At 67.1% G+C, this 24,236-nt stretch overlaps 4 protein-coding genes across 4 annotated transcripts; 2 read left to right on the forward strand and 2 right to left on the reverse strand.

Annotated features, from left to right (window-relative positions):
* Positions 1–347: 347 nt before the first annotated feature.
* On the forward strand, positions 348–8,766 carry TIMM50 (translocase of inner mitochondrial membrane 50). Its single transcript, XM_077789114.1, has 11 exons — positions 348–536; positions 1,040–1,187; positions 1,934–1,965; positions 2,271–2,292; positions 2,679–2,737; positions 3,217–3,336; positions 4,064–4,168; positions 4,791–4,889; positions 4,976–5,132; positions 7,597–7,703; positions 8,470–8,766. Exons 1-11 carry the CDS (start codon positions 348–350, stop codon positions 8,572–8,574), a joined length of 1,143 nt encoding a protein of 380 aa, XP_077645240.1. The 3' UTR covers positions 8,575–8,766.
* A 461-nt stretch (positions 8,767–9,227) lies between these two features.
* Positions 9,228–14,172, forward strand: DLL3 (delta like canonical Notch ligand 3). The gene is given in 10 exon segments (XM_077789115.1): positions 9,228–9,296; positions 10,330–10,505; positions 10,507–10,549; positions 10,999–11,053; positions 11,435–11,616; positions 11,772–11,833; positions 11,913–12,034; positions 12,511–12,846; positions 13,728–13,928; positions 13,931–14,172. Coding segments are annotated over 10 exon segments (1,488 nt in total).
* Positions 14,173–15,643: 1,471 nt separating this feature from the next.
* QPCTL (glutaminyl-peptide cyclotransferase like) lies at positions 15,644–19,472 on the reverse strand. Its single transcript, XM_077789116.1, has 7 exons — positions 19,462–19,472; positions 18,698–18,827; positions 17,894–18,175; positions 17,433–17,582; positions 17,127–17,226; positions 16,212–16,328; positions 15,644–15,933 (listed from the first exon to the last, which is right to left on the reverse strand). The coding sequence occupies exons 1-7, from the start codon at positions 19,470–19,472 to the stop codon at positions 15,788–15,790; spliced, it is 936 nt and encodes a 311-aa protein (XP_077645242.1). The 3' UTR covers positions 15,644–15,787.
* A 1,092-nt stretch (positions 19,473–20,564) lies between these two features.
* Positions 20,565–24,236, reverse strand: FBXO46 (F-box protein 46). Its single transcript, XM_021545657.2, has 3 exons — positions 24,213–24,236; positions 23,387–23,476; positions 20,565–22,397 (listed from the first exon to the last, which is right to left on the reverse strand). Exons 1-3 carry the CDS (start codon positions 24,234–24,236, stop codon positions 20,658–20,660), a joined length of 1,854 nt encoding a protein of 617 aa, XP_021401332.2. The 3' UTR covers positions 20,565–20,657.

The following is a 24,236-nucleotide window of genomic DNA, read 5'->3' on the forward strand; positions in this document are numbered from 1 at the left end:
GGGTGAAAATTTAGGGGCTTTGGGGCCGGTTTCAGGGCCCATTATGGGGCCGGTTTTGGGGTTTTGGGGCCGGTTAACGGGTCGCGCCCCCGCCAATGAGCCGGGCGCGGCTCCACGTGTTCCCCGGCTTCGCGCCCCTTCCGCCAGCGCTTGCTCTGATTGGCTGCCGCGCCGCTAGCCCCGCCTCCCCCTCGCTACCATTGGCCGCCCGCCTCGCCGCCATTGGCTAAGCAGCGCTCCGTCCCGCCCTCCTCCCGCAAGCTTCACCTCTGATTGGCTCTCCCCTCCCCTCCCGCGCGGATCCCATTGGCTGCCGTTCCCGCGCCGGCGCTTTGCCGTACAGCAACATGGCGGCGTCCGCGGCGGGGCGAGCGGCGGCCTGGGGGCTCCGCGGGGCGCTGGCGGCGCGGCGGGGCCGGGCCGCGACCCCCGGGCCGCCCCCCGGGGCCGCCGCCGGGCCCCGCCGCGCCGCCGGCGGCCGCGCCGCGGGCTCCGACACGGCCGCGGTGCTGCGGGAGCAGCTGCGGCAGCGCCAGGTGGGGGCACGGCCATGGCGGCGGGGGCGGGCCCGGGGGGTCCCCCTCGGCCCCGCGGCTGCCGCCGAGAGTTCCGCGGGTGTGCGCGGGCGTCCCCAGGTGTCTCCAGGTGTCCCACACCGTCCCCGGGTGTCCCCCGAGTGTCCCCAGGCCTCACCTGTCCGCAGGTGACTGGGGACACCCCGCAGGTGTCGCCGCTCGGATGAGTCCCCCCGGTGTCCCCTCGGTGTCCCCCTGTCCCTGACGTGTCCCCCTCTTGTCCCTGCTGTCCCGAACTTGTCCCCCCGTGCCCCTCACCTGTCCCTGTCCCGCAGGTGCCCGGTGGCACGGGTGGCACCGCTGTCCCCCCGTGCCCCTCACCTGTCCCTGTCCCGCAGGTGCCCGGTGACACGGGTGGCACCGCTGTCCCCCCGTGCCCCTCACCTGTCCCTGTCCCGCAGGTGCCCGGTGACACGGGTGGCACCGCTGTCCCCCCATGCCCCTCACCTGTCCCTGTCCCGCAGGTGCCCGGTGACACGGGTGACGCGGGTGACGCGGGTGACGCCGGTGCCAGCCCCGGCCCCCGGTCCCGGGGGTCTCTGCGGGCGCTGGCGCTGCGCCTGGGGGGGGTCCTGGCGGCCACCGGCGGCGCCGCCGTGCTCTACGTGTTCGGTGGGTGTCCCTGGGTGACACCGGGTATCCCTGGGTGTCACAGGGTGTCCCTGAGTGTCCCCTGGGTGTCCCCGGGTGTCACCGGGTGTCCCCAAATGTCCCTGGGTGTCACAGGGTGTCCCTGGGTGTCCCCTGGGTTTCCCCGGGTGCCACCGGGTGTCCCCAAATGTCCCTGGGTGTCACAGGGTGTCTCTGGGTGTCCCTGAGTGTCCCCTGGGTGTCCCCGGGTGCTACCGGGTGTCCCCAAATGTCCCTGGGTGTCACAGGATGTCCCCAAATGTCCCTGGGTGTCACAGGGTGTCTCTGGGTGTCCCTGAGTGTCCCCTGGGTGTCCCCTGGGTTTCCCCGGGTGCCACCGGGTGTCCCCAAATGTCCCTGGGTGTCACAGGGTGTCACAGGGTGTCCCTGGGTGTCCCCGGGTGCCACCGGGTGTCCCCAAATGTCCCTGGGTGTCACAGGGGTGTCCCCGGGTGTCACTGGGTGTCCCCAAATGTCCCCGAGTGTCCCTGACTGTCCCCAAGTGTCCCCCGGGTGTCCCCGGGTGTCACCGAGTTTCCCTGGGTGTTCCTGGGTGTCCCCAAATGTCCCTGGGTGTCCCCCAGATGTCCCTAGGTGTCCCCGGGTGTCCCCAAATGTCCCCAGGCCTGTCCCCAGGTGTCCCAGTCTGCCCCCGGGACACTGGGGGGACATTTGGGGACACTGGGGGACACTAGGGGACACTGACGATGTCCCCAATGTCCCCCCAGGCAGCAACGCCGTGGACGAGCACGGGGACAAGGTGAGGGGCCGGGGGGGGTGGCTGTCCCCAAACTGTCCCCAGAGCGTGTGGCACAGCGGGGCAGGGGCGGTCCCGGGGGCGTCCGGTCCCTCGGTCCCTCCCCCACCCCTGGTGTCACTTTTGTCACCAAAGCCCTTCCTGCCACCGCGGGGACATCCGGGGGACATCAAAGGGGTGACAACGGCCCGCGGGGGGGACAGGACGTGAGGGCCGACTGTCACCCAGGTGTGAAATGGCCTCGGTGTCCCCTCGGGTCCCTTTGGTCCCCTCAATGTCCCCTCTCTGTCCCCTCTCTGTCCCCACAGATCCCCGATGAGTTTGACAGCGGTGAGTGACCCCGGGGCAGGTGACAGGGGAGGGGACAGTGCCACCCCCCCACCCCCAACCCAGTGCCACCCCCCCCAATGCCACCACCCCCCCAGTGCCATTTGTCACCTCGGTGTCACCCCCGGCCCCTTTCATGCCCTGGTGTCACCCAAAAGGGGTGGGGGTCCCTTTTGTGGGGGGTGGGACAGGGAGGGGGAGACACTGTCCCCTTCTGGGGGGTCCCTGCCCCATTTGGGGGGTCCCTGTCCCCTCTGTGGAGTCCCTTTCCCCTTTTGGATGGTCCTTGTCCCTTTTGGGGGATCCCTGCCCCATTTGGGGGGGTCCCTGTCCCCATTTGGGGGGTCGCTGCCCCCCCAGGACCCGGGGGTCTCACGGGGGTCCCGCAGACCCCGTGGGGATCCGGCACCTGCGGAGAACCTTCAAATACTTCAAGGATTACAGACAGGTGAGGCCGGGGGGGAGTTTGGGGAGGTTTTGGGGGGGTTTGGGGGGAGTTTGGGGAGGTTTTGGGGGGGTCCCAGGGGGGTTTGGGGGGAGTTTGGGGAGGTTTTGGGGGGTCCCAGGGGGGTTTGGGGGGAGGTTTTGGGGGGTCCCAGGGGGGTTTGGGGGGTCCCAGAGGGGTTTGGGGGGTCCCAGAGGGGTTTGGGGGTCCCAGGCGTGTCCCCCAGGGATTTGTCACCTTGGGGTGGCCCAGGCCTGGGAAAGGGGATGAGCGTGGGGGGGTCCTGCGGGAATTTTGGGGGGAGGGATCTCGAGTTTGGGGTCCCTGTCCCCATTTTGGGGTCACTATCCCCATTTTGGGGGTCCCCGTCCCCATTTTGGGGGTCCCTATCTCCATTTTGGGGTCCCTATCCCCATTTTGGGGGTCCCTATCTCCATTTTGGGGGTCCCTGTCCCCATTTTGGGGTCCCTTGTGCCCCCCAGATGATCATCGAGCCCACGAGCGCGCGGCTGCTGCCGGACCCGCTGCGGGAGCCGTACTACCAACCGCCCTACACGCTGGTGCTGGAGCTGACGGGGGTGCTGCTGCACCCCGAGTGGTCGGTGAGACCCAAAATCCCCCAAAATCCCTGAGCTGAGGGGGTGCTGCTGCACCCCGAGTGGTTGGTGAGACCCAAAACCCCAAAATCCCCCAAAATCCCCCCAAAATCCCCGAGCTCAGGGGTGCTGCTGCACCCCGAGTGGTCGGTGAGACCCCAAAATCCCCCAAAATCCCTGAGCTGAGGGGGTGCTGCTGCACCCCGAGTGGTTGGTGAGACCCAAAACCCCAAAATCCCCCAAAATCCCCCCAAAATCCCCGAGCTCAGGGGTGCTGCTGCACCCCGAGTGGTCGGTGAGACCCAAAACCCCAAAATCCCCCAAAATCCCCCCAAAATCCCCGAGCTCAGGGGTGCTGCTGCACCCCGAGTGGTCGGTGAGACCCAAAACCCCAAAATCCCCCAAAATCCCCCCAAAATCCCCGAGCTCAGGGGTGCTGCTGCACCCCGAGTGGTCGGTGAGACCCAAAACCCCAAAATCCCCCAAAATCCCCGAGCTCAGGGGGTGCTAGGTGCTAGGTTTTGGGCCATTTTTGGGGTGGGTTTTGGCATTTTTGGGGGTGCTTTTTGGGGTGATCCTTGGGGCTTTTGGGCACTTTCAACCTCTCAGAACCCCGCAAGGTTTCCTCCATTCCCCCGCCCCGAGAAGCCCGACCCCCCCCCAGAAGAGCCCCCAGCCCCAATTCCAGCACTCCCAAAGCCCCAAAAGCGCCGGGATTTGCCCCAAAACGCAGCTGGTGACGGGCTGGAGGTTCAAGAAGCGCCCGGGCATCGAGCACCTCCTGCAGCAGCTGGCGCCGCTCTACGAGATCGTCATCTTCACCTCCGAGACCGGCATGGTGCGCGCGGGATTTCGGGAATTTGGGGAAATTCGGGGGTTCCGGGGGGTTCCTGGGGTTTCTTTTGGGGGATTCAAGGAGATTTAAGGGGTTTTTTTGGGGAGCTCGACGGTTCGGGGACGCCCCAAAAGGTCTCTGAAAAGCCACCCCTGAAAAAGAACGGCCCCCAAACAGCCCAAAATTCCCCAAAATTGCTCTCCGAAACCGGAGCAGGAGCGGGGAGAATCATCCCCAGGCTCGGAGGGGATTTGGGGGTTGATTTTGGGGTGCTGGGAGGGATTTTGGGGGAGTTGGGAGTAATTTTGGGTGGTTGGGAGGGGTTTTGGGGGGATTGGATGGGATTTTGGGGTGTTGGGAGAGGTTTTGGGGTGTTGGGGGAGATTTTGGGGGGTTGGGAATAATTCTGGGGGGATTGGGAGTAATTTTGGGCGGTTGGGAGGGATTTGGGTGTTTTTATGGGGGTCTTGAAGAAGGACAAACCCTCCCTGGCCCCACCCGGCTGCGTTTTGGGACAATTCGTGGCTTTTTGGGAGGGGGTCTCCCACCAGGCTGCCGGGAGGGGGCTGGGGGTGCTCTCGGGGCGCCCCAAAACCCTCTGAATTGCCCCCAAACCCCCGGGCAGACGGCGTTCCCGCTGATCGACAGCATCGACCCACACGGCTTCGTGTCCTACCGGCTGTTCCGCGACGCCACGCGCTACATGGACGGCCACCACGTCAAGGTGGGGCTCGGCCTCCCCCAGCCAGTTTTGGGGCGCGGTTCCCGGTTTTGGGGCGCGGTTCCCAGATTTGGGGCATCCCCCCCCAGGACATCTCGTGCCTGAACCGGGACCCGGCGCGGGTGGTGGTGGTGGATTGGCGGCGCGAGGCGTTCCGGCTGCAGCCGTACAACGGGCTGGCGCTGCCGCGCTGGGACGGCGGCTCCGAGGACAGGGCGCTCTACGACCTGGCTGCCTTCCTTAAGAGTGGGTGAAAAACCCCAAACCCACCCGAAATCCATCCTAACCCACCCAAAATCCACCCAGAAATCACCCAAATCCATCCAAACCCACCCAGAATTCACCCAGGGTGCTGTACGACCTGGCTGCCTTCCTCAAGAGTGGGTGAAAAACCCCAAACCCACCCGAAATCCATCCTAACCCACCCCAAATCCACCCAGAAATCACCCAAATCCATCCAAACCCACCCAGAATTCACCCAGGGTGCTCTACGACCTGGCTGCCTTCCTCAAGAGTGGGTGAAAAACCCCAAACCCACCCGAAATCCATCCTAACCCACCCAAAATCCACCCAGAAATCACCCAAATCCATCCAAACCCACCCAGAATTCACCCAGGGCGCTCTACGACCTGGCTGCCTTCCTCAAGAGTGGGTGAAAAACCCCAAACCCACCCGAAATCCATCCTAACCCACCCAAAATCCACCCAGAAATCACCCAAATCCATCCAAACCCACCCAGAATTCACCCAGGGTGCTCTACGACCTGGCTGCCTTCCTCAAGAGTGGGTGAAAAACCCCAAACCCACCCGAAATCCATCCTAACCCACCCAAAATCCACCCAGAAATCACCCAAATCCATCCAAACCCACCCAGAATTCACCCAGGGCGCTCTACGACCTGGCTGCTTTCCTCAAGAGTGGGTGAAAAACCCCAAACCCACCCGAAATCCATCCTAACCCACCCCAAATCCACCCAGAAATCACCCAAATCCATCCAAACCCACCCAGAATTCACCCAGGGCGCTCTACGACCTGGCTGCCTTCCTCAAGAGTGGGTGAAAAACCCCAAACCCACCCGAAATCCATCCTAACCCACCCAAAATCCACCCAGAAATCACCCAAATCCATCCAAACCCACCCAGAATTCACCCAGGGCGCTCTACGACCTGGCTGCCTTCCTCAAGAGTGGGTGAAAAACCCCAAACCCACCCGAAATCCATCCTAACCCACCCAAAATCCACCCAGAAATCACCCAAATCTATCCAAACCCACCCAGAATTCACCCAGGGCGCTCTACGACCTGGCTGCCTTCCTCAAGAGTGGGTGAAAAACCCCAAACCCACCCGAAATCCATCCTAACCCACCCAAAATCCACCCAGAAATCACCCAAATCCATCCAAACCCACCCAGAATTCACCCAGGGCGCTCTACGACCTGGCTGCCTTCCTCAAGAGTGGGTGAAAAACCCCAAACCCACCCGAAATCCATCCTAACCCACCCAAAATCCACCCAGAAATCACCCAAATCCATCCAAACCCACCCAGAATTCACCCAGGGCGCTCTACGACCTGGCTGCCTTCCTCAAGAGTGGGTGAAAAACCCCAAACCCACCCGAAATCCATCCTAACCCACCCAAAATCCACCCAGAAATCACCCAAATCCATCCAAACCCACCCAGAATTCACCCAGGGCGCTCTACGACCTGGCTGCCTTCCTCAAGAGTGGGTGAAAAACCCCAAACCCACCCGAAATCCATCCTAACCCACCCAAAATCCACCCAGAAATCACCCAAATCCATCCAAACCCACCCAGAATTCACCCAGGGTGCTCTACGACCTGGCTGCCTTCCTCAAGAGTGGGTGAAAAACCCCAAACCCACCCGAAATCCATCCTAACCCACCCAAAATCCACCCAGAAATCACCCCAAATCCATCAAACCCACCCAGAATTCACCCAGGGCGCTCTACGACCTGGCTGCCTTCCTCAAGAGTGGGTGAAAAACCCCAAACCCACCCAAAATTCATCCTAACCCACCCAAAATCCACCCAGAAATCACCCAAATCCATCCAAACCCACCCAGAATTCACCCAGGGCGCTCTACGACCTGGCTGCCTTCCTCAAGAGTGGGTGAAGAGCCCCTGAACCCACCCAAATCCACCCTAACCCACCCAAAATCCACCCTAACCCACCCAAAATCCACCCAAACCCTCCCAGAATTCACCCAAATCTGCCTGACCCTGATCCCCCCATCAGCTGTCGCCCCCAGAACCCAAACCCTGACCCCAAATCCCGGTTTTCACCCCGAAACGCCCGCAGCCATCGCCCCCAAACCCCAAATCCCAAACCCTTTCAAACCCCAGACCCCAAATCTCCGTTTTTCACCCCAAACGCCCGCAGCCATCGTCCCCACACCCCGACCCCAAATCCCAAACCCTTTCAAAACCCCAAACCCCGGACCCCAAATCTCCGTTTTTCACCCCAAAACGCCCGCAGCCATCGCCCCCAAACCCCACACCCCGACCCCAACCCCCAAATCCCAAACCCTTTCAAAACCCCAAACCCGGACCCCAAATCTCCGTTTTTCACCCCAAAACGCCCGCAGCCATCGCCCCCAAACCCCACACCCCGACCCCAACCCCCAAATCCCAAACCCTTTCAAACCCCAAACCCCGGACCCCAAATCTCCGTTTTTCACCCCAAAACGCCCGCAGCCATCGCGCTCAGCGGCGTGGAGGACGTGCGCGCCGTGCTCCAGAACTATTCCCTGGAGGACGATCCCCTGGCGGCCTTCCAGCGGCGCCGGACGCGCCTCGAGGAGGTGCGGGCACACCTGGGGCACCTGGGCACACCCCTGGGCGGCCCCTGGGCACAGCTGGGGGTACCTGGGGGACACCTGGGCACACCTGGGGGAAACTGGGGGACACCTGGGCACCCCTGGGCACACACCTGGGCACACCCGGGCACCCCTGGGCACACCTGAGCACACCTGGGGGAACTGGGGGGAAACTGGGGGACACCTGGGCACCCCTGGGCACACCTGGGGGGAACTGGGGGGAAACTGGGGGACACCTGGGCACCCCTGGGCACACACCTGGGCACCCCTGGGCACCCCTGAGCACACCTGGGGCACACCTGGGCAAGGCTGGGCACACCTGGGGACACCTGGGGGGAACTGCGGGGAAACTGGGGGACACCTGGGCACACACCTGGGCACCCCTGGGCACACCTGAGCACACCTGGGGCACACACCTGGGGACACCTTGGGGACACCCGGGCACACGTGGGGGGCACAACCCTGGGCACACCTGGGTGGGGCCGGGCACACACCCGGACACACCTGGGCACACCCCTGGGCACCCCTGGGCACACCCAGGGTCACCTGGGAGGGCACCTGGGGCACACACCTGGGCACTTACCCAGGCACCCCCGGGCTCCCCTGGGCTCACCTGAGCACTCACCTGGGCACACCCGGGCTCCCCTGGGCTCACCTGGGCGCACACCTGGGGGTACCTGGGGCACACCTGGGGGTACCTGGGCACACACCTGGGCACTCACCCGGGCACCCCCGGGCGCTGTGCCCCCAGGAGCAGCAGCAGCGCCAGGCCGAGCTGGCGCAGGGGCGGCCGCCGGCCGGGGCCTTCCTGGGACACCTCACCGGGCGCCTCTGGGCGCGCTCCAAGCAGCAGTGACGTCACCGTGACGTCACCGTGACGTCATCCCCGCCCCGCAGGGCGCCAGTGGGGGAGGGGACCCCCGAACCCCCTCCCCCCGCCCCCGAACGCACCCCGAATTCCTGGGAATGCCGGGGGAGGGGGAGGGGGGTTCAGGGGGGGGTTTTGGGGGTCCGGCCCCGTTTTGGGGCGAATAAAGGCGGAAACGGAGCTCGGGGACGGCTCTGGTTTGTGGGGGGCGCTGGCGCGGGGTTTTGGGGGAGAATCTGGCGATTTTGGGGTTTTGGGGAGGAATCTGCAGGTTTTGGGGATGAATTTGGGGCTTTTGGGGGGGATTCTGCGGGTTTTGGGGAGGAATTTGCAGGTTTCAATGATTTTGGGGAGGAATCCTCGTTTTTGGGGCCAAATCCTCGCGTTTGGGGCCGAATCCTCACGTTTGAGGAGGTTTTGGGTCCGAATCACCCTTTTTGGAGTCCGAGCCCCTTTTTTGGGGGGCGGGATTGGGGCGGGGCCGGGGGCGGGGCTGGGCGCCTTTAAATGGGTCTGGGGGCGGCGCGGGGCTCAGAGCCCGGCAAGTCCCGGGACCCGGAGCGACCCCCGGGAACCGGAGCGACCCCCGGGACCCCGAGCGACCCCGGGACCCGGAGCGACCCCCGGGACCCGGCCCGGCCATGCCGCCCCCCCCGCCCTTCCTCCTCCTCCTCCTCCTCCTCCTCCTGCTGCTGCTCGGCCCCGCCCCGGTGAGGGGCCGGGAATTTGGGGAGGGGTCCTGGGGGTTTGGGGGCGCCGGGGGGCAATTTGGGGGGTCCTGGGGGGGGAATTTGGGGTTATTGGAGGGGGGTTTTTGGGGGGTGTTTTCGGGGGTCCCAGGGGTGATTTTGGGGGTGTTTTCGGGGGTCCCTGGGTGATTTTTGGGGGTGTTTTCGGGGGTCCCTGGGTGATTTTGGCGGGTGTTTTCGGGGGTCCCAGGGGTAATTTTGGGGTTTTTTGGGGGGGATTTTTTGGGGGTGTTTTCGGGGGTCCCTGGGTGATTTTGGGGGGTGTTTTCGGGGGTCCCAGGGGCAATTTGGGGGTTTTTTGGGGGGGATTTTTGGGGGTGTTTTCGGGGGTCCTGGGTGATTTTGGGGGTGTTTTCGGGGGTCCCAGGGGTAATTTTGGGGGGAGATTTTTTGGGGGTGTTTTCGGGACTCCTGGGTGATTTTGGGGGTGTTTTCGGGGGTCCCAGGGGTAATTTTGGGGTTTTTTGGGGGGGGGATTTTTGGGGGTGTTTTCGGGGGTCCCTGGGTGATTTTGGGGGGTGTTTTCGGGGGTCCCTGGGTGATTTTGGGGGGTGTTTTCGGGGGTCCCAGGGGTAATTTGGGGGTTTTTTGGGGGGGGATTTTTTGGGGTGTTTTCGGGGGTCCCTGGGTGATTTTGGGGGGTGTTTTCGGGACTCCCTGGGTGATTTTGGGGGGGTGTTTTCGGGGGTCCCTGGGTGATTTTGGGGGGTGTTTTCGGGGGTCCCTGGGTGATTTTGGCGGGTGTTTTTGGGGGTCCCAGGGGTAATTTGGGGTTTTTTGGGGGGGGGGGATTTTTTGGGGGTGTTTTCGGGGGTCCCTGGGTGATTTTGGGGGGTGTTTTTGGGGGTCCCAGGGGTAATTTGGGGTTTTTTTGGGGGGGGATTTTTTGGGGGTGTTTTCGGGGGTCCCTGGGTGATTTTGGCGGGTGTTTTCGGGGGTCCCTGGGTGATTTTGGGGGTGTTCCGGGGGTCCCTGGGTAACCCTGCGCCCTCAGGCGCGCCCCGCGGGGGCTCCTGGAGCTGCGGGTGCTGTCGGCGCGGGGGGGTCCCGGGGGTCCCTGCGGGGGCCCCCCTCCTGCCGCCTCCTCTTCCGGCTCTGCCTGCGCCCCCCCGGGGGTCGCGGCTGCGGCCTGGGGGTCGCGCAGAGCCCCCCCGGCCGCCCCCCGCGCCCGGAGCCCCCGCCTGCTGCACCTGCCCGTGGCCTTCCCCTGGCCGGTGAGACCCCCCCCAAATCGGGGACCCCCACAAATCGGGGACCCCCCAAAAATCCGGGACATCCCCCAAACCCGGGACCCCCCAAGTCCAAGACCTCCCCCCAAATCGGAGACCCCCCCCAAAAATCCGGGGCATCCCCCAAAATCCGGGACATCCCCCAAATCCGGGACCCCCAAAATCTGAGACCCCCCAAATCCGAGACCCACCCCCAAAATCCGAGACCCCCCCCCAAATCCGGGACCCCCCCCAAATCCGAGACCCCTTTCCGAAATTCCGAGACCCCCCCAAACCTGAGCTGCCCCCAGGGACAGGGAAGGACGAGACACCCCCCCAAAATTTCATTCCCTTCCCCCAAATTCGTTCCCCCCCCCAAATTTCGTTTCTCCCTCCAAATTTCGTTTCTCCCACCCCAAATTTCGCGCCCCCCCCCCAATTTCGCACCCCCACAGGGCAGCGTCTCGCTCGTGGTGGAGTCCTGGCGGCTGGAGGAGAGCAGAGCCCCTGGTGAGGGGAAATTTGGGGCTGGGGGCAAAATTTGGGGCCTGGGGGGAAATTTGGGTTGGGGAGGGGAAATTTGGGGCTGGGGAGGGGAAATTTGGGGTTGGAGGGTAAGTTTGGGGTTGGGGAGGGGAAATTTGGGACTGGGGGAGCAAAATTTGGGGTTGTGGGAGGAAATTCGGGGTTGAGGGGGGAAATTTGGGAGAAATTTGGGGTTGGGGAGGAAATTTGGGGCACAACCCGGTGGTTTTGGGGTGGGGAACAAAAGGAGATTTTTGGGGGGGATTTTTTGGGTTGGGGGGGTTCAATTGAGCCCGGGGGTCTCGGGGGGGGTCTCGGGGGGGTCCCGGGGGTCTCTGCCGGTGCTGACCCCCCCGCCCCCCCCAGGACCCCCCTTGAGGCTTTTGGGGCGCGCGGTGTCGCGGCCGCGGCTGCGGCCGGGGGGGCCGTGGCGGGGGGGGGCGGGGGGGGGGCTGCGCTTCGGGACCCGCCTGCGCTGCCCCTCCCCCCCCGCGCCCCCCGCCCCCCCTGCGCCCCCCGACGCTGCTGGAGCCGCTGCTGCGCCCCCGGTGAGTCCCCCCCCCCGAAATACAAACCTGAGCCCCCCACCCCGGGATCCCCCCCGCGGGGTTCGGGGTCCCTGAGCCCCCCCTCTGTCCCCCGGGGGGTTGGGGGTCCCCCCAGGGGGGTTCGGGGTCCCCCTGAGCCCCCTCTGTCTCCCCAGGGGGGTGTCGGGGTCCCTGTGCCCCCCCCAGCGCCTGCGGCGGCAGCGGCGGCGGCTGCTCGGTGAGTGCGACCCCCGGGACCTTCCCGGGACCCCCGGGACCCCCCCCGAGACTCCCCCGGGACCCCCCGGTATCCCCAGAACTCCCCTGGGACCTTCCCGGTACCCCCGGACCCCCGGCCCCGGTAACGGCGCTGTCCCCGCAGGGCCCCGGGAGCGGCTGCGACAGCCTGGCGGCACCGGCGGCTCCGGCGGCGACACCGGTGACGGCCGTGGAAGCACCGGCTGCGGCCGCGGCTCCGGTGGCCCCGGAGGTGGCCCCGGACCCCCCGGCGGCGGCTCCGGTGGCCGCGGTGGCAACACCGGCAGCCCCGTCCCCATCCTCGCCGCCGCCGCGACAGCGCCTCCCGGTCCCGGAGCCGCCGCCGGGGCTCCCGGAGCAGCTTCGGGGGGCACCGGAGCCCCTCCCGAGGGTCCCACAGCCGCTGCCGGTGCTGGCGGATCCCCTCCTGGGGATGTCAGATCATCCCTCGGGGGTCCCGGAGCCTCTCCCGGGGCTCCCGGAGCTGCGCCCGGGGGTCTCGGAGGTCTTGGATCCCTCCCGGTGGCCCCGGAGCCCATCCCGGTGGCCCCGGAGCCCCTCCCGGTGGTCCCAGAGCCCTCCCGGTGGTCCCGGTGGCCCCGGAGCCCCTCCCGGTGGCCCCGAACCCTCTCCCAGTGGCCCCGGATCCCCCCCCAGTGGTCCCGGAGCCCATCCCGGTGGTCCCGGAGCCCATCCCGGTGGTCCCGTACCCCCTCCCAGGGGTCCCGGAGCCCATCCCTGGGGTCCCCAACCCCCTCCCGGTGATCCCGGAGCCCCTCCCGGGGGTCCTGTACCCCCTCCCGGAGGTGCCCCCCTCGCCCTGCGCCCTCGGGCCGTGCTTCAACGGCGGCGCCTGCGCCCCCGACCCCCGGGCCGGGACCCCCGGGAGCCCCCCCGGGAGCCCCGGGTACAGCTGCCGCTGCCCGCCCGGCTTCCGCGGCTCCAACTGCGAGCGCCGGGCGGATCGCTGCGACCCGCACTACTGCCTCAACGGTGAGACCCCAAAAAATACCAAAAAACACCCCAAAAAATCCCCCAGAACACCCCAAAGATCACTGCCCCTGCACTACTGCCTCAACGGTGAGACCCCAAAAACCCAAAAAACCCCAAACCCCACCCCACAAACCCCCCCCAAAAAAACAAAAAAGCCCCCCCAAAAACCCAAAAACCCCCCATTTTATCCCACATTTCCCCCATTTTTCCCCCTTTTTAACCCCACATTTCCCCCCATTTCCCCTTTTAACACATTTCCTCCCGTTTTCCTCCCTTTTCCCCCATTTTACCCCACATTTCCCCTGTTTTTCCCCCATTTCCCCCCCATTTTACCCTACATTTCCCCCTGTTTTCCCCATTTCCCCCATTTTATCCCTCATTTCCCCCCTTTTCCCCCCTATTTTATTCCACCTTTCCCCCATTTTTCCCCCCTTTTTAACCCCACATCTCCCCCCTTTCCCCCATTTTACCCCTATTTTCCCCCCCATTTCCCCCATTTTTACCCCTATTTTCCCCCCCATTTCCCCCATTTTTCCCCCATTTCCCCCCATTTTATCCCTCATTTCCCCCCTTTCCCCCCTATTTTATTCCGCCTTTCCCCCCATTTTTCCCCCCTTTTTAACCCCACATCTCCCCCCATTTCCCCCCCATTTTCCCCCCCATTTCCCCCCATTTCCCCCATTTTTCCCCCATTTCCCCCCCATTTTTCCCCCATTTCCCCCCCATTTTCCCCCCCCATTTCCCCCCCTTTTTCTCCTATTTTCCCCCCCATTTCCCCCATTTTTCCCCCATTTCCCCCCCATTTTCCGCCCCATTTCCCCCCTTTTCCCCATTTTCCCCCCATTTTTCCCCCCTTGCTACCCCCGTCCCTCCCGCGCCAGGCGGGCAGTGCCACGACGCTCCGGGCGGCGCGGCGCCGCTGTGCCGCTGCCCGCCCGGCTTCTCGGGCCGCCGCTGCCAGCACGACGCCGACGACTGCAGCCCCAACCCGTGCGCGCACGGCGGCACCTGCCGGGACGGCGCCAACGCCTTCAGCTGCTCCTGCACGCTGGGCTTCGCGGGGCCGCGCTGCCGCCGCCGCGCCGGGCGTGCGCCCCCAACCCCTGCGCGCACGGCGGCACCTGCTTCACGCACTTCTCGGGGCCCGTGTGCGCCTGCCCGCCCGGCTTCATGGGGCCGCGCTGCCGGGACGAGGTGCGGGCGGCCCCGGCCGACCCCCGCCCGCGCCGCGGGGCCGCCCCGCTGGCGCTCTGCGCGCTGCCGCTGCTGCTGCTGGCGCCCGGCGTGGGGCTGGCGCTGGCGCGGCGGCGGCGCGGCGGCAGGTGAGGGGTTTGGGGGGTTTGGGGGGGATTTGGGGGATTTTGGGGGGTTTGGGGTTCAGGGTTCGGGGCTGTTATTGGGGCTGGCGATAATGCTGGTGCTGCTGGCGCCCAGTGTGGGGCTGGCGCTGGCGCGGCGGCGGCGCGGCGGCAGGTGAGGGGTTTGGGGGGTTTGGGGGGATTTGGGGTGTTTTGGGGGGTTTGGGGTTCAGGGTTTGGGGTTCGGGGCTGTTATTGGGGCTGGCGCTGACGCTGCTGCTGCTGGCGCCCGGCGTGGGGCTGGCGCTGGCGCGGCGGCGGCGCGGCGGCAGTTGAGGGGTTTGGGGGTTTGGGGGGTTTTGGGACAGTTTAGGGGGTTTTGGGGGGTTTGGGGCTCAGGGTTTTATTGGGCTGTTGTTGGGGCTGGCGCTGGCACGGAGGCGGCGCGCGGCAGGTGAGGGGTTTGGGGGGTTTGGGGGGTTTTCGGAGGCTTTTGAGGGGTTTGGGGTTCAGGGTTTGGGATTTAGGGGGTCCCATGTTTGTCCCAGTGGGGCTGGCGGTGGCGCAGAGGCGGCAGGTGAGGGTTCGGGGGAATTTGGGGGGATTCGGAGGGTTTGGGGGGAATTTGGGGGGATTTTGGGTTCTGGGTTTGGGGTTCGGGGCTGGTATTGTGGCTGGCGCTGGCGTGGCGGCGGCAGGTGAGGGTTTTGGGGGGATTTGGGGGGATTTGGGCATTTTGGGGTTCAGGGTTTGGGATTTAGGGGGTCCCACGTTTGTCCCAGTGGGGCTGTCGGTGGCCCACAGGTGCTGGGGGGGCAGGTGAGGTTTCGGGGGGAATTTGGGAAATTTGGGGTCTCTCTGTGAGTTCCAAAGGGGATTTTTTGGGGGGTCCCGGTAGGTTCCAGGGCAGGATTTGGGTTTTTGGGGGAGGTCTCACAGCAGGTTTTGGCAGCAGGACCCCGGCGGACGCAGGGGGGACCCCTCAGCTGAGCCCCCCCGGGCCGGAGCGGCGCCCCCAAAGAGCCTCGGCCACGCGGGTGAGACCCCCGAGACCCCCAGATCCCCCCGGGGACCCCAAATCCCCCCCCAGGACCCCCAAACCCCCTCCCTTAACCCCTTTTTCCCCCCCTCAGGTGTGACCCCAGGTGTGCCCCAAATCCAGGCAATAAACGGAATTCCGGTGGTTTTGGGCTTTCTTTGGGATTTTTTTGGGGTTTTCGTGTTTCTTTGAGGTTTTTGGGGTTTTTGTAGGGTTTTGGGGGTGTCCCTGGTGTGTTTTTTGGGCAGAGGGGGGGGTCAGAGCTGCAGGAACTCGGCCACGAAGACCAGCAGGACCTTGGGGTTTATTTGGGGGGTTTTTTTTGGGTTTTTGGGGGTTTTTTTTGGGGTTTATTTGGGGGTTTTGGGGTTTTTTTGGGGTTTCTGTGTGGTTTTTGGGGTGTCCCTGGTGTGTTTTTTGGGGACGGAGGGGTCAGAGCTGCAGGAACTCGGCCACGAAGACCAGCAGGACCTTGGGGTTTATTTGGGGGGTTTTTTTGGGTTTTTGGGGGGTTTTTTGGGGTTTATTTGGGGGGTTTGGGGTTTTTTGGGGTTTCCGTGGGGTTTTTGGGGTGTCCCTGGTGTGTTTTTTGGGGACGGAGGGGTCAGAGCTGCAGGAACTCGGCCACGAAGACCAGCAGGACCTTGGCCAGGTCCTGCACGGTCGGGGGGTGCAGGTTGGCCTCGTTGTCCTCCGGCGTGTGCCAGACCCGCGGGAACGGTGTCGGGATCAGGTGCAGCACCGGCACTCCTGGGGACAGGGACAGGGACATCAGGGACACTGAGGAGCCTCAGGGGGACATTGGGGGACATTGGGGGACATTGGGGACATCGGGGACACTGAGGAGACCAGGGGACTCTGGGGACACTTTGGGACAGTTGGGACAGCCACCTCAGTGCAGGAAGAGAAGGACCCCAGAGGGACATCAGGGACACGGGGGGACACTGAGGAGCCCAGGGGACACTGGGGACAGTTTGGGGACACTGGGGACAGTCTGGTGACAGTTTGGGGACAGCGGGGACAGCCACCTCGCCGCAGGAAGGGCACGTGGTCGTCCTCGACAGGCCCCGGCGCCGGCTCCAGGCGGAAGAACGGCGGCTCCGGCGGCGCCGCGTGCAGCAAACCCAGGCGGCGCAGGCGCTGCTCTGCGGGGACACGGGGGACAGCGGGGACATTGGGGACAGCGGGGACATTGGGGACATCGGGGACATTGGGGACATCAGGGACATTGGGGACAGCGGGGACATTGGGGACATTGGGGACACGGGGACATCGGGGACATTGGGGACAGTGGGGACATCAGGACATTGGGGACAGCGGGGACATTGGGGACATTGGGGACATCAGGGACATTGGGGACACTGGGGATATTGGGGACAGTGGGGACAGCGGGGACACGGGGATATTGGGGACAGTGGGGACACGAGGACATCGGGGACGTTGGGGACACGGGGACATTGAGGATATCGTGGGGACACGGGGACATCGAGGACATGGGGAACATTGGGGACATTAGGGACATGAGGCCATCACTGTCCCCGTCCCGCCATTGTCCCCTCACTGTCCCCGCCCCTCCACTGTGTCCCCAGCCCTGTCCCCTCCCTGTCCCAATGTCACCCCTCGCTGTCCCTTCCCTGTCCCCATTGTCCCCTTCCCATCCCTGCTGTCCCCGTCCCACCTGTCCCTGTGTCCCTCCCCTGTCCCCATGTCCCCCCTGTCCCCGTCCCCACTGTCCCCTCCCCTGTCCCCCCTGTCCTTCCCATCCCCGTCCCCATTGTCCCCTGTCCCCTCCCCTGTCCCCCCTGTCCCCTGAGTCCCTGTGTCCCCCCCGTCCCTCCCCGTCCCCCCTGTCCCCATCCCCGTCCCCATTGTCCTCTGCCCCCATCCCCATTGTCCCCTGTCCCCTCCCTGTCCCCCTCCCCGTCCCCACTGTCCCCGCGCACCGATGGCCGCCAGCCGCAGGAACCAGGGGTGGCTCTGGGGGAAGTGGCTGTGGATGGCGGGGCCGGGGGCGCCCAGCAGGTCCAGCAGCACCAGCAGGCTCTGGGGACAGAGGGGACAGCGTGGGGACACCGTGGGACACAGCCATGGGGACAGGGGGACATGGGGACACAGGGTCATGGCCATGGGGACAGCGTCCCCACCACGCCACTGACCATGGCGGTGACCCCTGACCCCACGGGGGTCACTGACCATGGTGGTGACCCCTGACCCCACGGCTGACCCCTGACCCCACGGGGGTCACTGACCATGGCGGTGACCTCTGACCCCGCGGGGTGCGGCCGCGCCGCCATCTTGGCGGCCAGGTGCCGCGCCCCGTAGAGCGAGTCGCTGTCGCTCCAGGCCTCGAACGCCTCCTCCCCGTCCAGGAACAGCAGCTGCAGCGTCAGCGCGGGGGCCTGGGGACACACGGGTGACACCTGGAACACCTGGGGCACCTGGGTGACACCTGTGTGACACCCGGCACACCTGTGTGACACCCAGCACAACCCTCCCCGTCCAGGAACAGCAGCTGCAGCGTCAGCGTGGGGGCCTGGGCACACACGGGTGACACCTGGGCACAGCTGGCACACCTGGGGCACCTGGCACACCTGTCATACCTCTGCTACACCTGGCACACACCTGGCACCCCTCTGGCACATCTGTCCCACGTGTTCACACCTGTCCCCAGGTGCCCCCACCTGTCCCCAGGTGCCCCAGGTGCCCTCACCTGCTCCTCCCTCTGTCTCAGGTGCCCGTCCAGCGCGGCGGCCAGCTCCAGCAGCAGGGCGCAGGGCACGGCGGCGTCGGTGGCGCCCACGAAGGCGTCGGTGTCCCCGGGCAGGGCCTTGGTGTCGTAGTGGCAGCCGAGCGCCAGGCGCCGCGCCGCCGCCGGCGCCGCCGTGGCCACCACGCTGCTGAAGGGCACCGCGCCCCGCGGCGTGCGCGCCACGAAGGCGTCCAGCTCCAGCTGCCAGCGCGCGCCCAGCGAGCGCAGCTGGGACACGATGTGCTGGGGGGGACGAGGGACGGGGTTTGGGGGGGATCTGGGGGGGTTTCAGGGGGTTTCGGAGGGATTTGGGGGGGATTTTGGGCGTCCAGCTCCAGCTGCCAGCGCGCGCCCAGCGAGCGCAGCTGGGACACGATGTGCTGGGGGGCACGAGGGACGGGATTTGGGGAGATTTGGGGGGGCTTCAGAGGATTTTGGGAGGGTTTGAGGGGCTTGAAAGGGGTTTGGGGGGATTTTAGTGGGGATTTGGGTGGCTCTGAATGGGGTTTGGGGGGATTGAGGGGGTATGGGGGGATTTGGGTGGCTCCGAATGGGATCTGGGGTCTCTGAAAGGAGTTTGGGGGTCCCAGGGGGGTCTTGGGGTATATTTGGGGGTCCCAGGCTGTATTTTGGGGGTCCCAGTCTAGAATTTGGGGTCCCAGGGGAGTCCCAGGCTGTATTTTAGGGTCCCGGGTGGGTCTCGGGGTATATTTGGGGGTCCCGGGGGGGTCCCGGGCTGTATTTTGGGGGTGCCGGGGGTCTCACCTGGCGGGCAGCGCGGCTGCCAGGCCCCCCCGGGAGCCGCTCGTGCAGGAGGGGCCGCAGGAGGGACCCCCAGAGCCGGGCGGGGTCCAGCTGGGCCAGGAGGGTCCGCAGGGCGTGTTCCGAGAGGGGGCTGGGGTCCCGCGGGGGATCTGGGGGGTCCTGGGGGGGTTGGGGGGTCCCAAAGGGGTTAGGGGGGTCCTGGGGAAGGGTTGGAGGGTCCCGGAGGGGTTAGCGGGGGTCCTGGGGGGGTGTGGGGGTCCCAGAGTGGTTTGGGGGCCCCGCGGGGAATTTGGGGGGTCCCAGAGGGGTTATGGTGGGTCCTGGAGGGAATTTGGGGAGTCCAGGATGGATTTTCGGGGTCCCGGATGGATTTTGAGGATCCCGGAGGGGATTTCGGGGTCACGGAGCAGTTTTGGGGGTCCTGGGTAAATTTTGGGGGTCACGGAGCGGTTTGGGGGGGTCCCGGATAGATTTTGGGGATCCCGGAGGGGATTTTGGGGGTCCTGGAGGGGATTTTGGGGGTCCCGGGTGGATTTTGGGGGTCCCGGGTGGATTTTGGAGGTCCCGGAGCGGTTTTGGTGGTCCCGGATGGATTTTGGGGGTCCCGGGTGGATTTTGGGGTCTCCGATCCACGCTGCATCCTTTGACCCCGCCCCAGACGGGATCCCGGAGCACCGGGGGTCCCGTAGTGGGTGGGCGGGTCCCGTTACCGCCCCTCCTCCCCCGTTAACCCCCCCGGTAATCCCGCACCCCCCCCCGCTCACCGGGGCGGCATTTCCGCGTTCCCCGCCGGGCCAGGCGAGGAACAGCACGGCGGCGGCCGCCAGCAGCGCCAGCAGCGGCAGCAGCGGCCGGGCCGGGCGCGGGGGCCGCGGGAGGAGCCGCCGGGAGGGGCCCGGTCCCGGGACCGGCCCCGGGGCCGCGGCCGGACTCGAACCCGCGGCCCGGGAGCGGCGCGGCCCGGCCGGCACCGGGCGCATGGCGGGGGCGGGGCCTGCGGGGGGCGGGCCGGGCCGGGCCAATGGGGAGCGAGGGGCGGGGCCAGGGAGGGGCGGGGCCGCGCGGGAGACGGGGAGCGCGGGGATTGGGCGGGGGGCGGGGCTTGAGGAGGCCACGCCCACGGGGGTGACACAGGACGGACGCGGGGACGGGAGGGGACAGGGGGACAGAGGGGGAAAAAGGGGGGAAAATGGGGGGGACAAAGGGGGAAAAAGGGGGAACAGAGGGGGGAAAGGGGGGAACAGAGGGGGGAAAAGGGGGGACAGAGGTACACGGGATGGACACGGGGACACGGCGGGGAAAGGGGGACACGGGATGGATACAGGGACACAGGATGGACACAGGGACACGGGATGGACACGGGGACACGGGGGGGAATGGGGGACACGGGATGGACACACGGATACGGGATGGACACAGGGACGTGGGATGTCACCCCCGTGTGGCCACCAACCCCACTGGGGACATCAACACTGGGCTGTCCCCATTGTCCTCCATGGGGACACCACTCTGAAGGGGAATGTCACCCCCCAGGTGCCACCAGTCCAGCTGGGGACATTGCCACTGGGTTGATCCTCATGGGGACACCATCCTGGAGGGGAATGTCACCCCCCAGGTGCCACCAGTCCAGCTGGGGACATTGCCACTGGGTTGATCCTCATGGGGACACCATCCTGGAGGGGAATGTCACCCTCCCTGTGGCCACCACCCCAGCCGGTGACATCGCCACTGGACTGTCCCCATTGTCCTCCATCCTGGAGGGGAATGTCACCCTCCTTGTGGCCACCACCCCAGCCGGCGACACCGCCACCCCCGACCCCACCCTTCCACCCCACATCATCCCCGTTCCACACTTCCACTCCGGACCTTTCCATTCCTCATTTTTTCTTTTCTCCCCCTCCCCAAATCCCTCCGCGGCTCTTTCCCCGCTCCCTGCTCTGTTCGTCCATCCGTCCGTCCTTCACCTGCCGTCCTCCCTGCGGCCGGCCGGGTGCACCCAGTTGTTGTCGTGCAGCCCCGTCCGGCAGCCCGGCGCCTCCCGGTCCGGCCGGCGGCAGCACATCCAGTAGGAGCGGCCGTAGGGCAGGTCGTGGTGGTAGGGCTTGGGGTGCCAGCGGCACAGCGACACGTCCCCGCGCTCGTAGCGCTTCTTGCACTGCTTGCAGGGGTCGTCGCGGTACAGCGGGTCCCGGTTCCAGCGCGAGTCCGTGGCCTGCACGCCGAACGTCTCGATGATCTGCTTGAAGTAGTGGCACGAGCACTTGAGGGCAGCCAGCGCCTGCGTGGGCAGGTAGCTGAAGATCTTCACCATGACGTGCTCGGGCAGCAGCAGCATGTACTGCCGCGGCTCCAGCAGCCGCTGGATCTTGAAGCGGATCTCCAGGAAATCGTGCGACACGTGCCGGTACAGCCGGCACAGCGCCGGGTCCCCGGCCGCGGCCCGGCCCGGCGCCGCCGCGCCGCCCGCTGGCTCCTCGGGCCGGCCGGGCAGCAGGAAGAGCTGTCCGGGCGGCGGCGGCTCGTCCGGCAGCCGCACCGTCTCCTCCGTCACCTGCTTGGCGCTGTCCTTGCCGAAGAACACGCACTGGTCCACCACGCCCGTCACCACCACGTCCACGTGGAAGCCGGACGCGCAGTCCCGCGCCGACGCCGCCGACGCGGCGCTCTCGGCGCTGCCGCCGCCGGGCTCGGTTGACGCTGCCGCCGCCGCCGCCTCGTCAGTGCCGTCCTTGTCCCCCTTGGCGGCCAGCAGCAGCTCCACGCCGGCGCGCGCCGGGCTCACCAGCCGGTACAGGTCGCAGGTGATCTGGTCCTTGGCGCCCGGCAAGCGCGGCCGCTCCGGTGCGGTGGCGGCAGCGGTGGTGCTGCCGCGGGGCTCGCACCCGCTGGAGATGCGGAAGGCGATCCGCACCTCGCCGGGTGCCGCCGCCGCGCCGCACTCATCGGCACCGCCGGCACCGGTGCCGCCGGCGCGGCACAACCCGTTGGGCCTCGCCGCGCCGTGCTCTCGCCGCTGCTGCGACTCGAACTGCGCCACGGCGGCCGCCACGCGCCGGCACTCGGGGCCGCCCGGCGCCTCCAGCAGCACCAGCGGCGCCGGCGCCTCGCCGGGCCGCGGCAGGCCGTGCAGCGCCAGCGCCGCGCGCCGCTCCACCAGCGCCACCATCTCCGCCACCGACAGCAGATCCGGCGCGCTGCCGGCGCCCTCAGCGTCCTTGGCGGCGCCCTTGGCGGCATCCCCGGCGCCGGCGGCCCAGCCGGGCGCGGTTTTGGGGTCGTGGCAGCGCCGGCGCCGCTTGGCCTTGGAGCTGTCGCTGCCCCAGTTGCCCTTGACCTTCATGGTGCTGGCACGGCCGCCGGCGCCGCACTGGTGTGCCACGAAGAACGCCACCTTCTCCTTGGTGTTGCCCGGCTTGATGACGTACCACGTGTCCAGCAGCACCCGCCCGTCCTCGGTGGCCGCCGGCGCCGCCGGGCCGGGCTCAGGGGGCTCCGGGGGGGTGTTTTCGGTGGGGCAGCAGCTCGGGGGTTTGCGCGGCGGTGCCGGGGCAGTGGCGGTGCTGGCGGTGCTGGTGGTGCATGGTTTGTTCTGCGAGAAGGTGCCGAAGGGCCGCGGGCACCAGAGCTGCAGCTGCGGGAAGGCGTTGGGCTCCATCGGCAGCGCCGCATGGCACGGCCACGCCGCCGGGGCCGCCCGGGCCTGCCAGGGAGGAGAGACGGCGTTGACGGCCGCGGGGACGCTCGGGGACACCGCGGGGACACCGGGGGGACACTCGGGGACACTGCGGGGACTCTGGGGAGAGCCTTGGGGATACGCGGGGGACGCTCAGGGACACCGCGGGGACACCAGGGGGACGCTCAGGGACACCGCGGGGACACCAGGGAGAGCCTTGGGGACACTGGGGGGATGCTTGGGGACACTGAGGGGGACGACTGGGGACACCAGGGAACCCTCGAGGACACCACTAGGACACTTGGGGACACTGGTAGGACCTTTGGGGACACCAGGGGGACGCCTGGGGACACTGGGGGACGCTTAAGGACACCAGGGGGACCCTCAGTGACACCGAGGGGACCCTTGGGGACACCGGGGAGACACTTGAGGACACCAGAGGGACCCTCAGTGACACCGGGAGGACCCTCGGGGACACCGGGGGGACCCTCGGGGACATCGTGGGGCTGCGCCCCCCCCAAACGCGCGCCTCAAGCCCCGCCCCCCGGGCCCGTTACGCCCCGCCCCTCCTCACGCCCCGCCCACCCCCGGCAGAGGCCACACCCCCCATGGCGGGCGGCCAATCAGCGCGCGGCGTTCGGGCCATGCCCATATATGGACGGCGGCGCGCGGGGGCGGGGCCTCCGGGAGGGGGCGTGGCCCGGCGGGTCCCGGTCCCGCGTGGGCCCCGGGAGGGGAGTGGGGGGGGAACCCCGGTTTTGGAGAGGGAGGGGGGGAGAAGCGGCGCCGGTGTCCGGTGGGGAGGGGTCGTTAACGGGCTCCGGGAGCGCGGGGACGCCGCCGGAGCCACCGGGCGCCCCGGGATCCCCCCCTGAGGACCCCCGCTGTCCCCTCCGTTAAGCCTCTCTCAGGCCCGCACGCCCCGGGGAGCGCCCCGCGAGGCCCCCACGCCCACGGGCCCGCCCCTCCCGCGGCGGCCGGGCCCCACCCGGTGCCGCCGCCCCTCCCCCGCTCACCGGGCCGTGCCGGGCGCGGCCGCTCCGCCTCTCCGGCCGCTTCCGGGGTGCCCCGCCGCGCCTGCGCCCGCGGCCCGCCGCGCTCCGCGCCTGCGCCCGCGCGGGGCCTCACGGGAGCTGTAGTCCGCGCCCGTGCCGTCGGGCGCCGCGCCGCGGGGCGTGCTGGGAGTTGTAGTTCATACACACAGACAATGGCGGCGCCCCCGGGGGTCACGTGGTTTATTTTTTTTTAGGGTACAAAGCCGGCGACCCCCGTGCCCCCCCCACCCCCAAATCCCCCGGGTTTCACCCCAAATTGAACCAGACCCCCCCCTCCCCCTATCCCACACCCAAAACTCTTGAGGAATCGCCCCTCCCCAGCACCCACAGGTGCCCCCCAACACACCCAGGTGCTCCCCAGGACCCCCAGGTACCCCCCAGGTACCTCCCAGCACCCAAAGGTGCCCCCCAGGTGCCCCCCAACACTCCCAGGTGCCCTCCAGGACCCCCAGGTTCCCCCCCCAATACCCACAGGTGCCCCCCAGCATCCCCAGGTGCTCCCCAGGACCCCCAGGTACCCCCCAGGTACCCCCCAGCACCCAAAGGTGCCCTCCCAGGTGCCCCCCAACACCCACAGGTGCCCCCCAGGTACCCCCCAGGACCCCCAGGTGCCCCCCAGGTACCCCCCAGGACCCCCAGGTACCCCCCAGGTGCCCCCCAGCACCCAAAGGTGGCCCCCGCCCCCTCAGCAGCCGCTCTCGCCCCCCGCCCGCCGTCTCTGTCTCGGGGGGTCCCGGGGGGCGGCCCCGGCAGCCCCGAACCGGCAGCGCCGCCAGCGCCGCCGCACCTCGGCCTGCACCTGCGGGGGCAT

This window comes from Lonchura striata, chromosome 31 (assembly GCF_046129695.1).
Source record: "Lonchura striata isolate bLonStr1 chromosome 31, bLonStr1.mat, whole genome shotgun sequence".
Classification (NCBI taxonomy): domain Eukaryota; kingdom Metazoa; phylum Chordata; class Aves; order Passeriformes; family Estrildidae; genus Lonchura; species Lonchura striata.

What these genes read in the sequence shown, in the direction of transcription:
- TIMM50 (XM_077789114.1), top strand. Translation starts at nt 348, where the DNA reads ATGGCGGCGTCCGCGGCGGGGCGAGCGGCGGCCTGGGGGCTCCGCGGG. An exon ending in ACTTCAAGGATTACAGACAG is followed by an intron (nt 2,738 to 3,216) that starts GTGAGGCCGGGG and finishes TGTGCCCCCCAG; the next exon opens with ATGATCATCGAGCCCACGAG. An exon ending in TCACCTCCGAGACCGGCATG is followed by an intron (nt 4,169 to 4,790) that starts GTGCGCGCGGGA and finishes ACCCCCGGGCAG; the next exon opens with ACGGCGTTCCCGCTGATCGA.
- QPCTL (XM_077789116.1), bottom strand. An exon ending in TGAGACAGAGGGAGGAGCAG is followed by an intron (nt 17,583 to 17,893) that starts GTGAGGGCACCT and finishes GTGTGTCCCCAG; the next exon opens with GCCCCCGCGCTGACGCTGCA. An exon ending in CGTGCCCTTCCTGCGGCGAG is followed by an intron (nt 15,934 to 16,211) that starts GTGGCTGTCCCC and finishes CCCTGTCCCCAG; the next exon opens with GAGTGCCGGTGCTGCACCTG.
- FBXO46 (XM_021545657.2), bottom strand. Translation starts at nt 24,236, where the DNA reads ATGCCCCCGCAGGTGCAGGCCGAG. An exon ending in CCCCGCAGGTGCAGGCCGAG is followed by an intron (nt 23,477 to 24,212) that starts GTGCGGCGGCGC and finishes GCGCGGGCGCAG; the next exon opens with GCGCGGAGCGCGGCGGGCCG. An exon ending in GCCGCGCCCGGCACGGCCCG is followed by an intron (nt 22,398 to 23,386) that starts GTGAGCGGGGGA and finishes CCTCCCTGGCAG; the next exon opens with GCCCGGGCGGCCCCGGCGGC.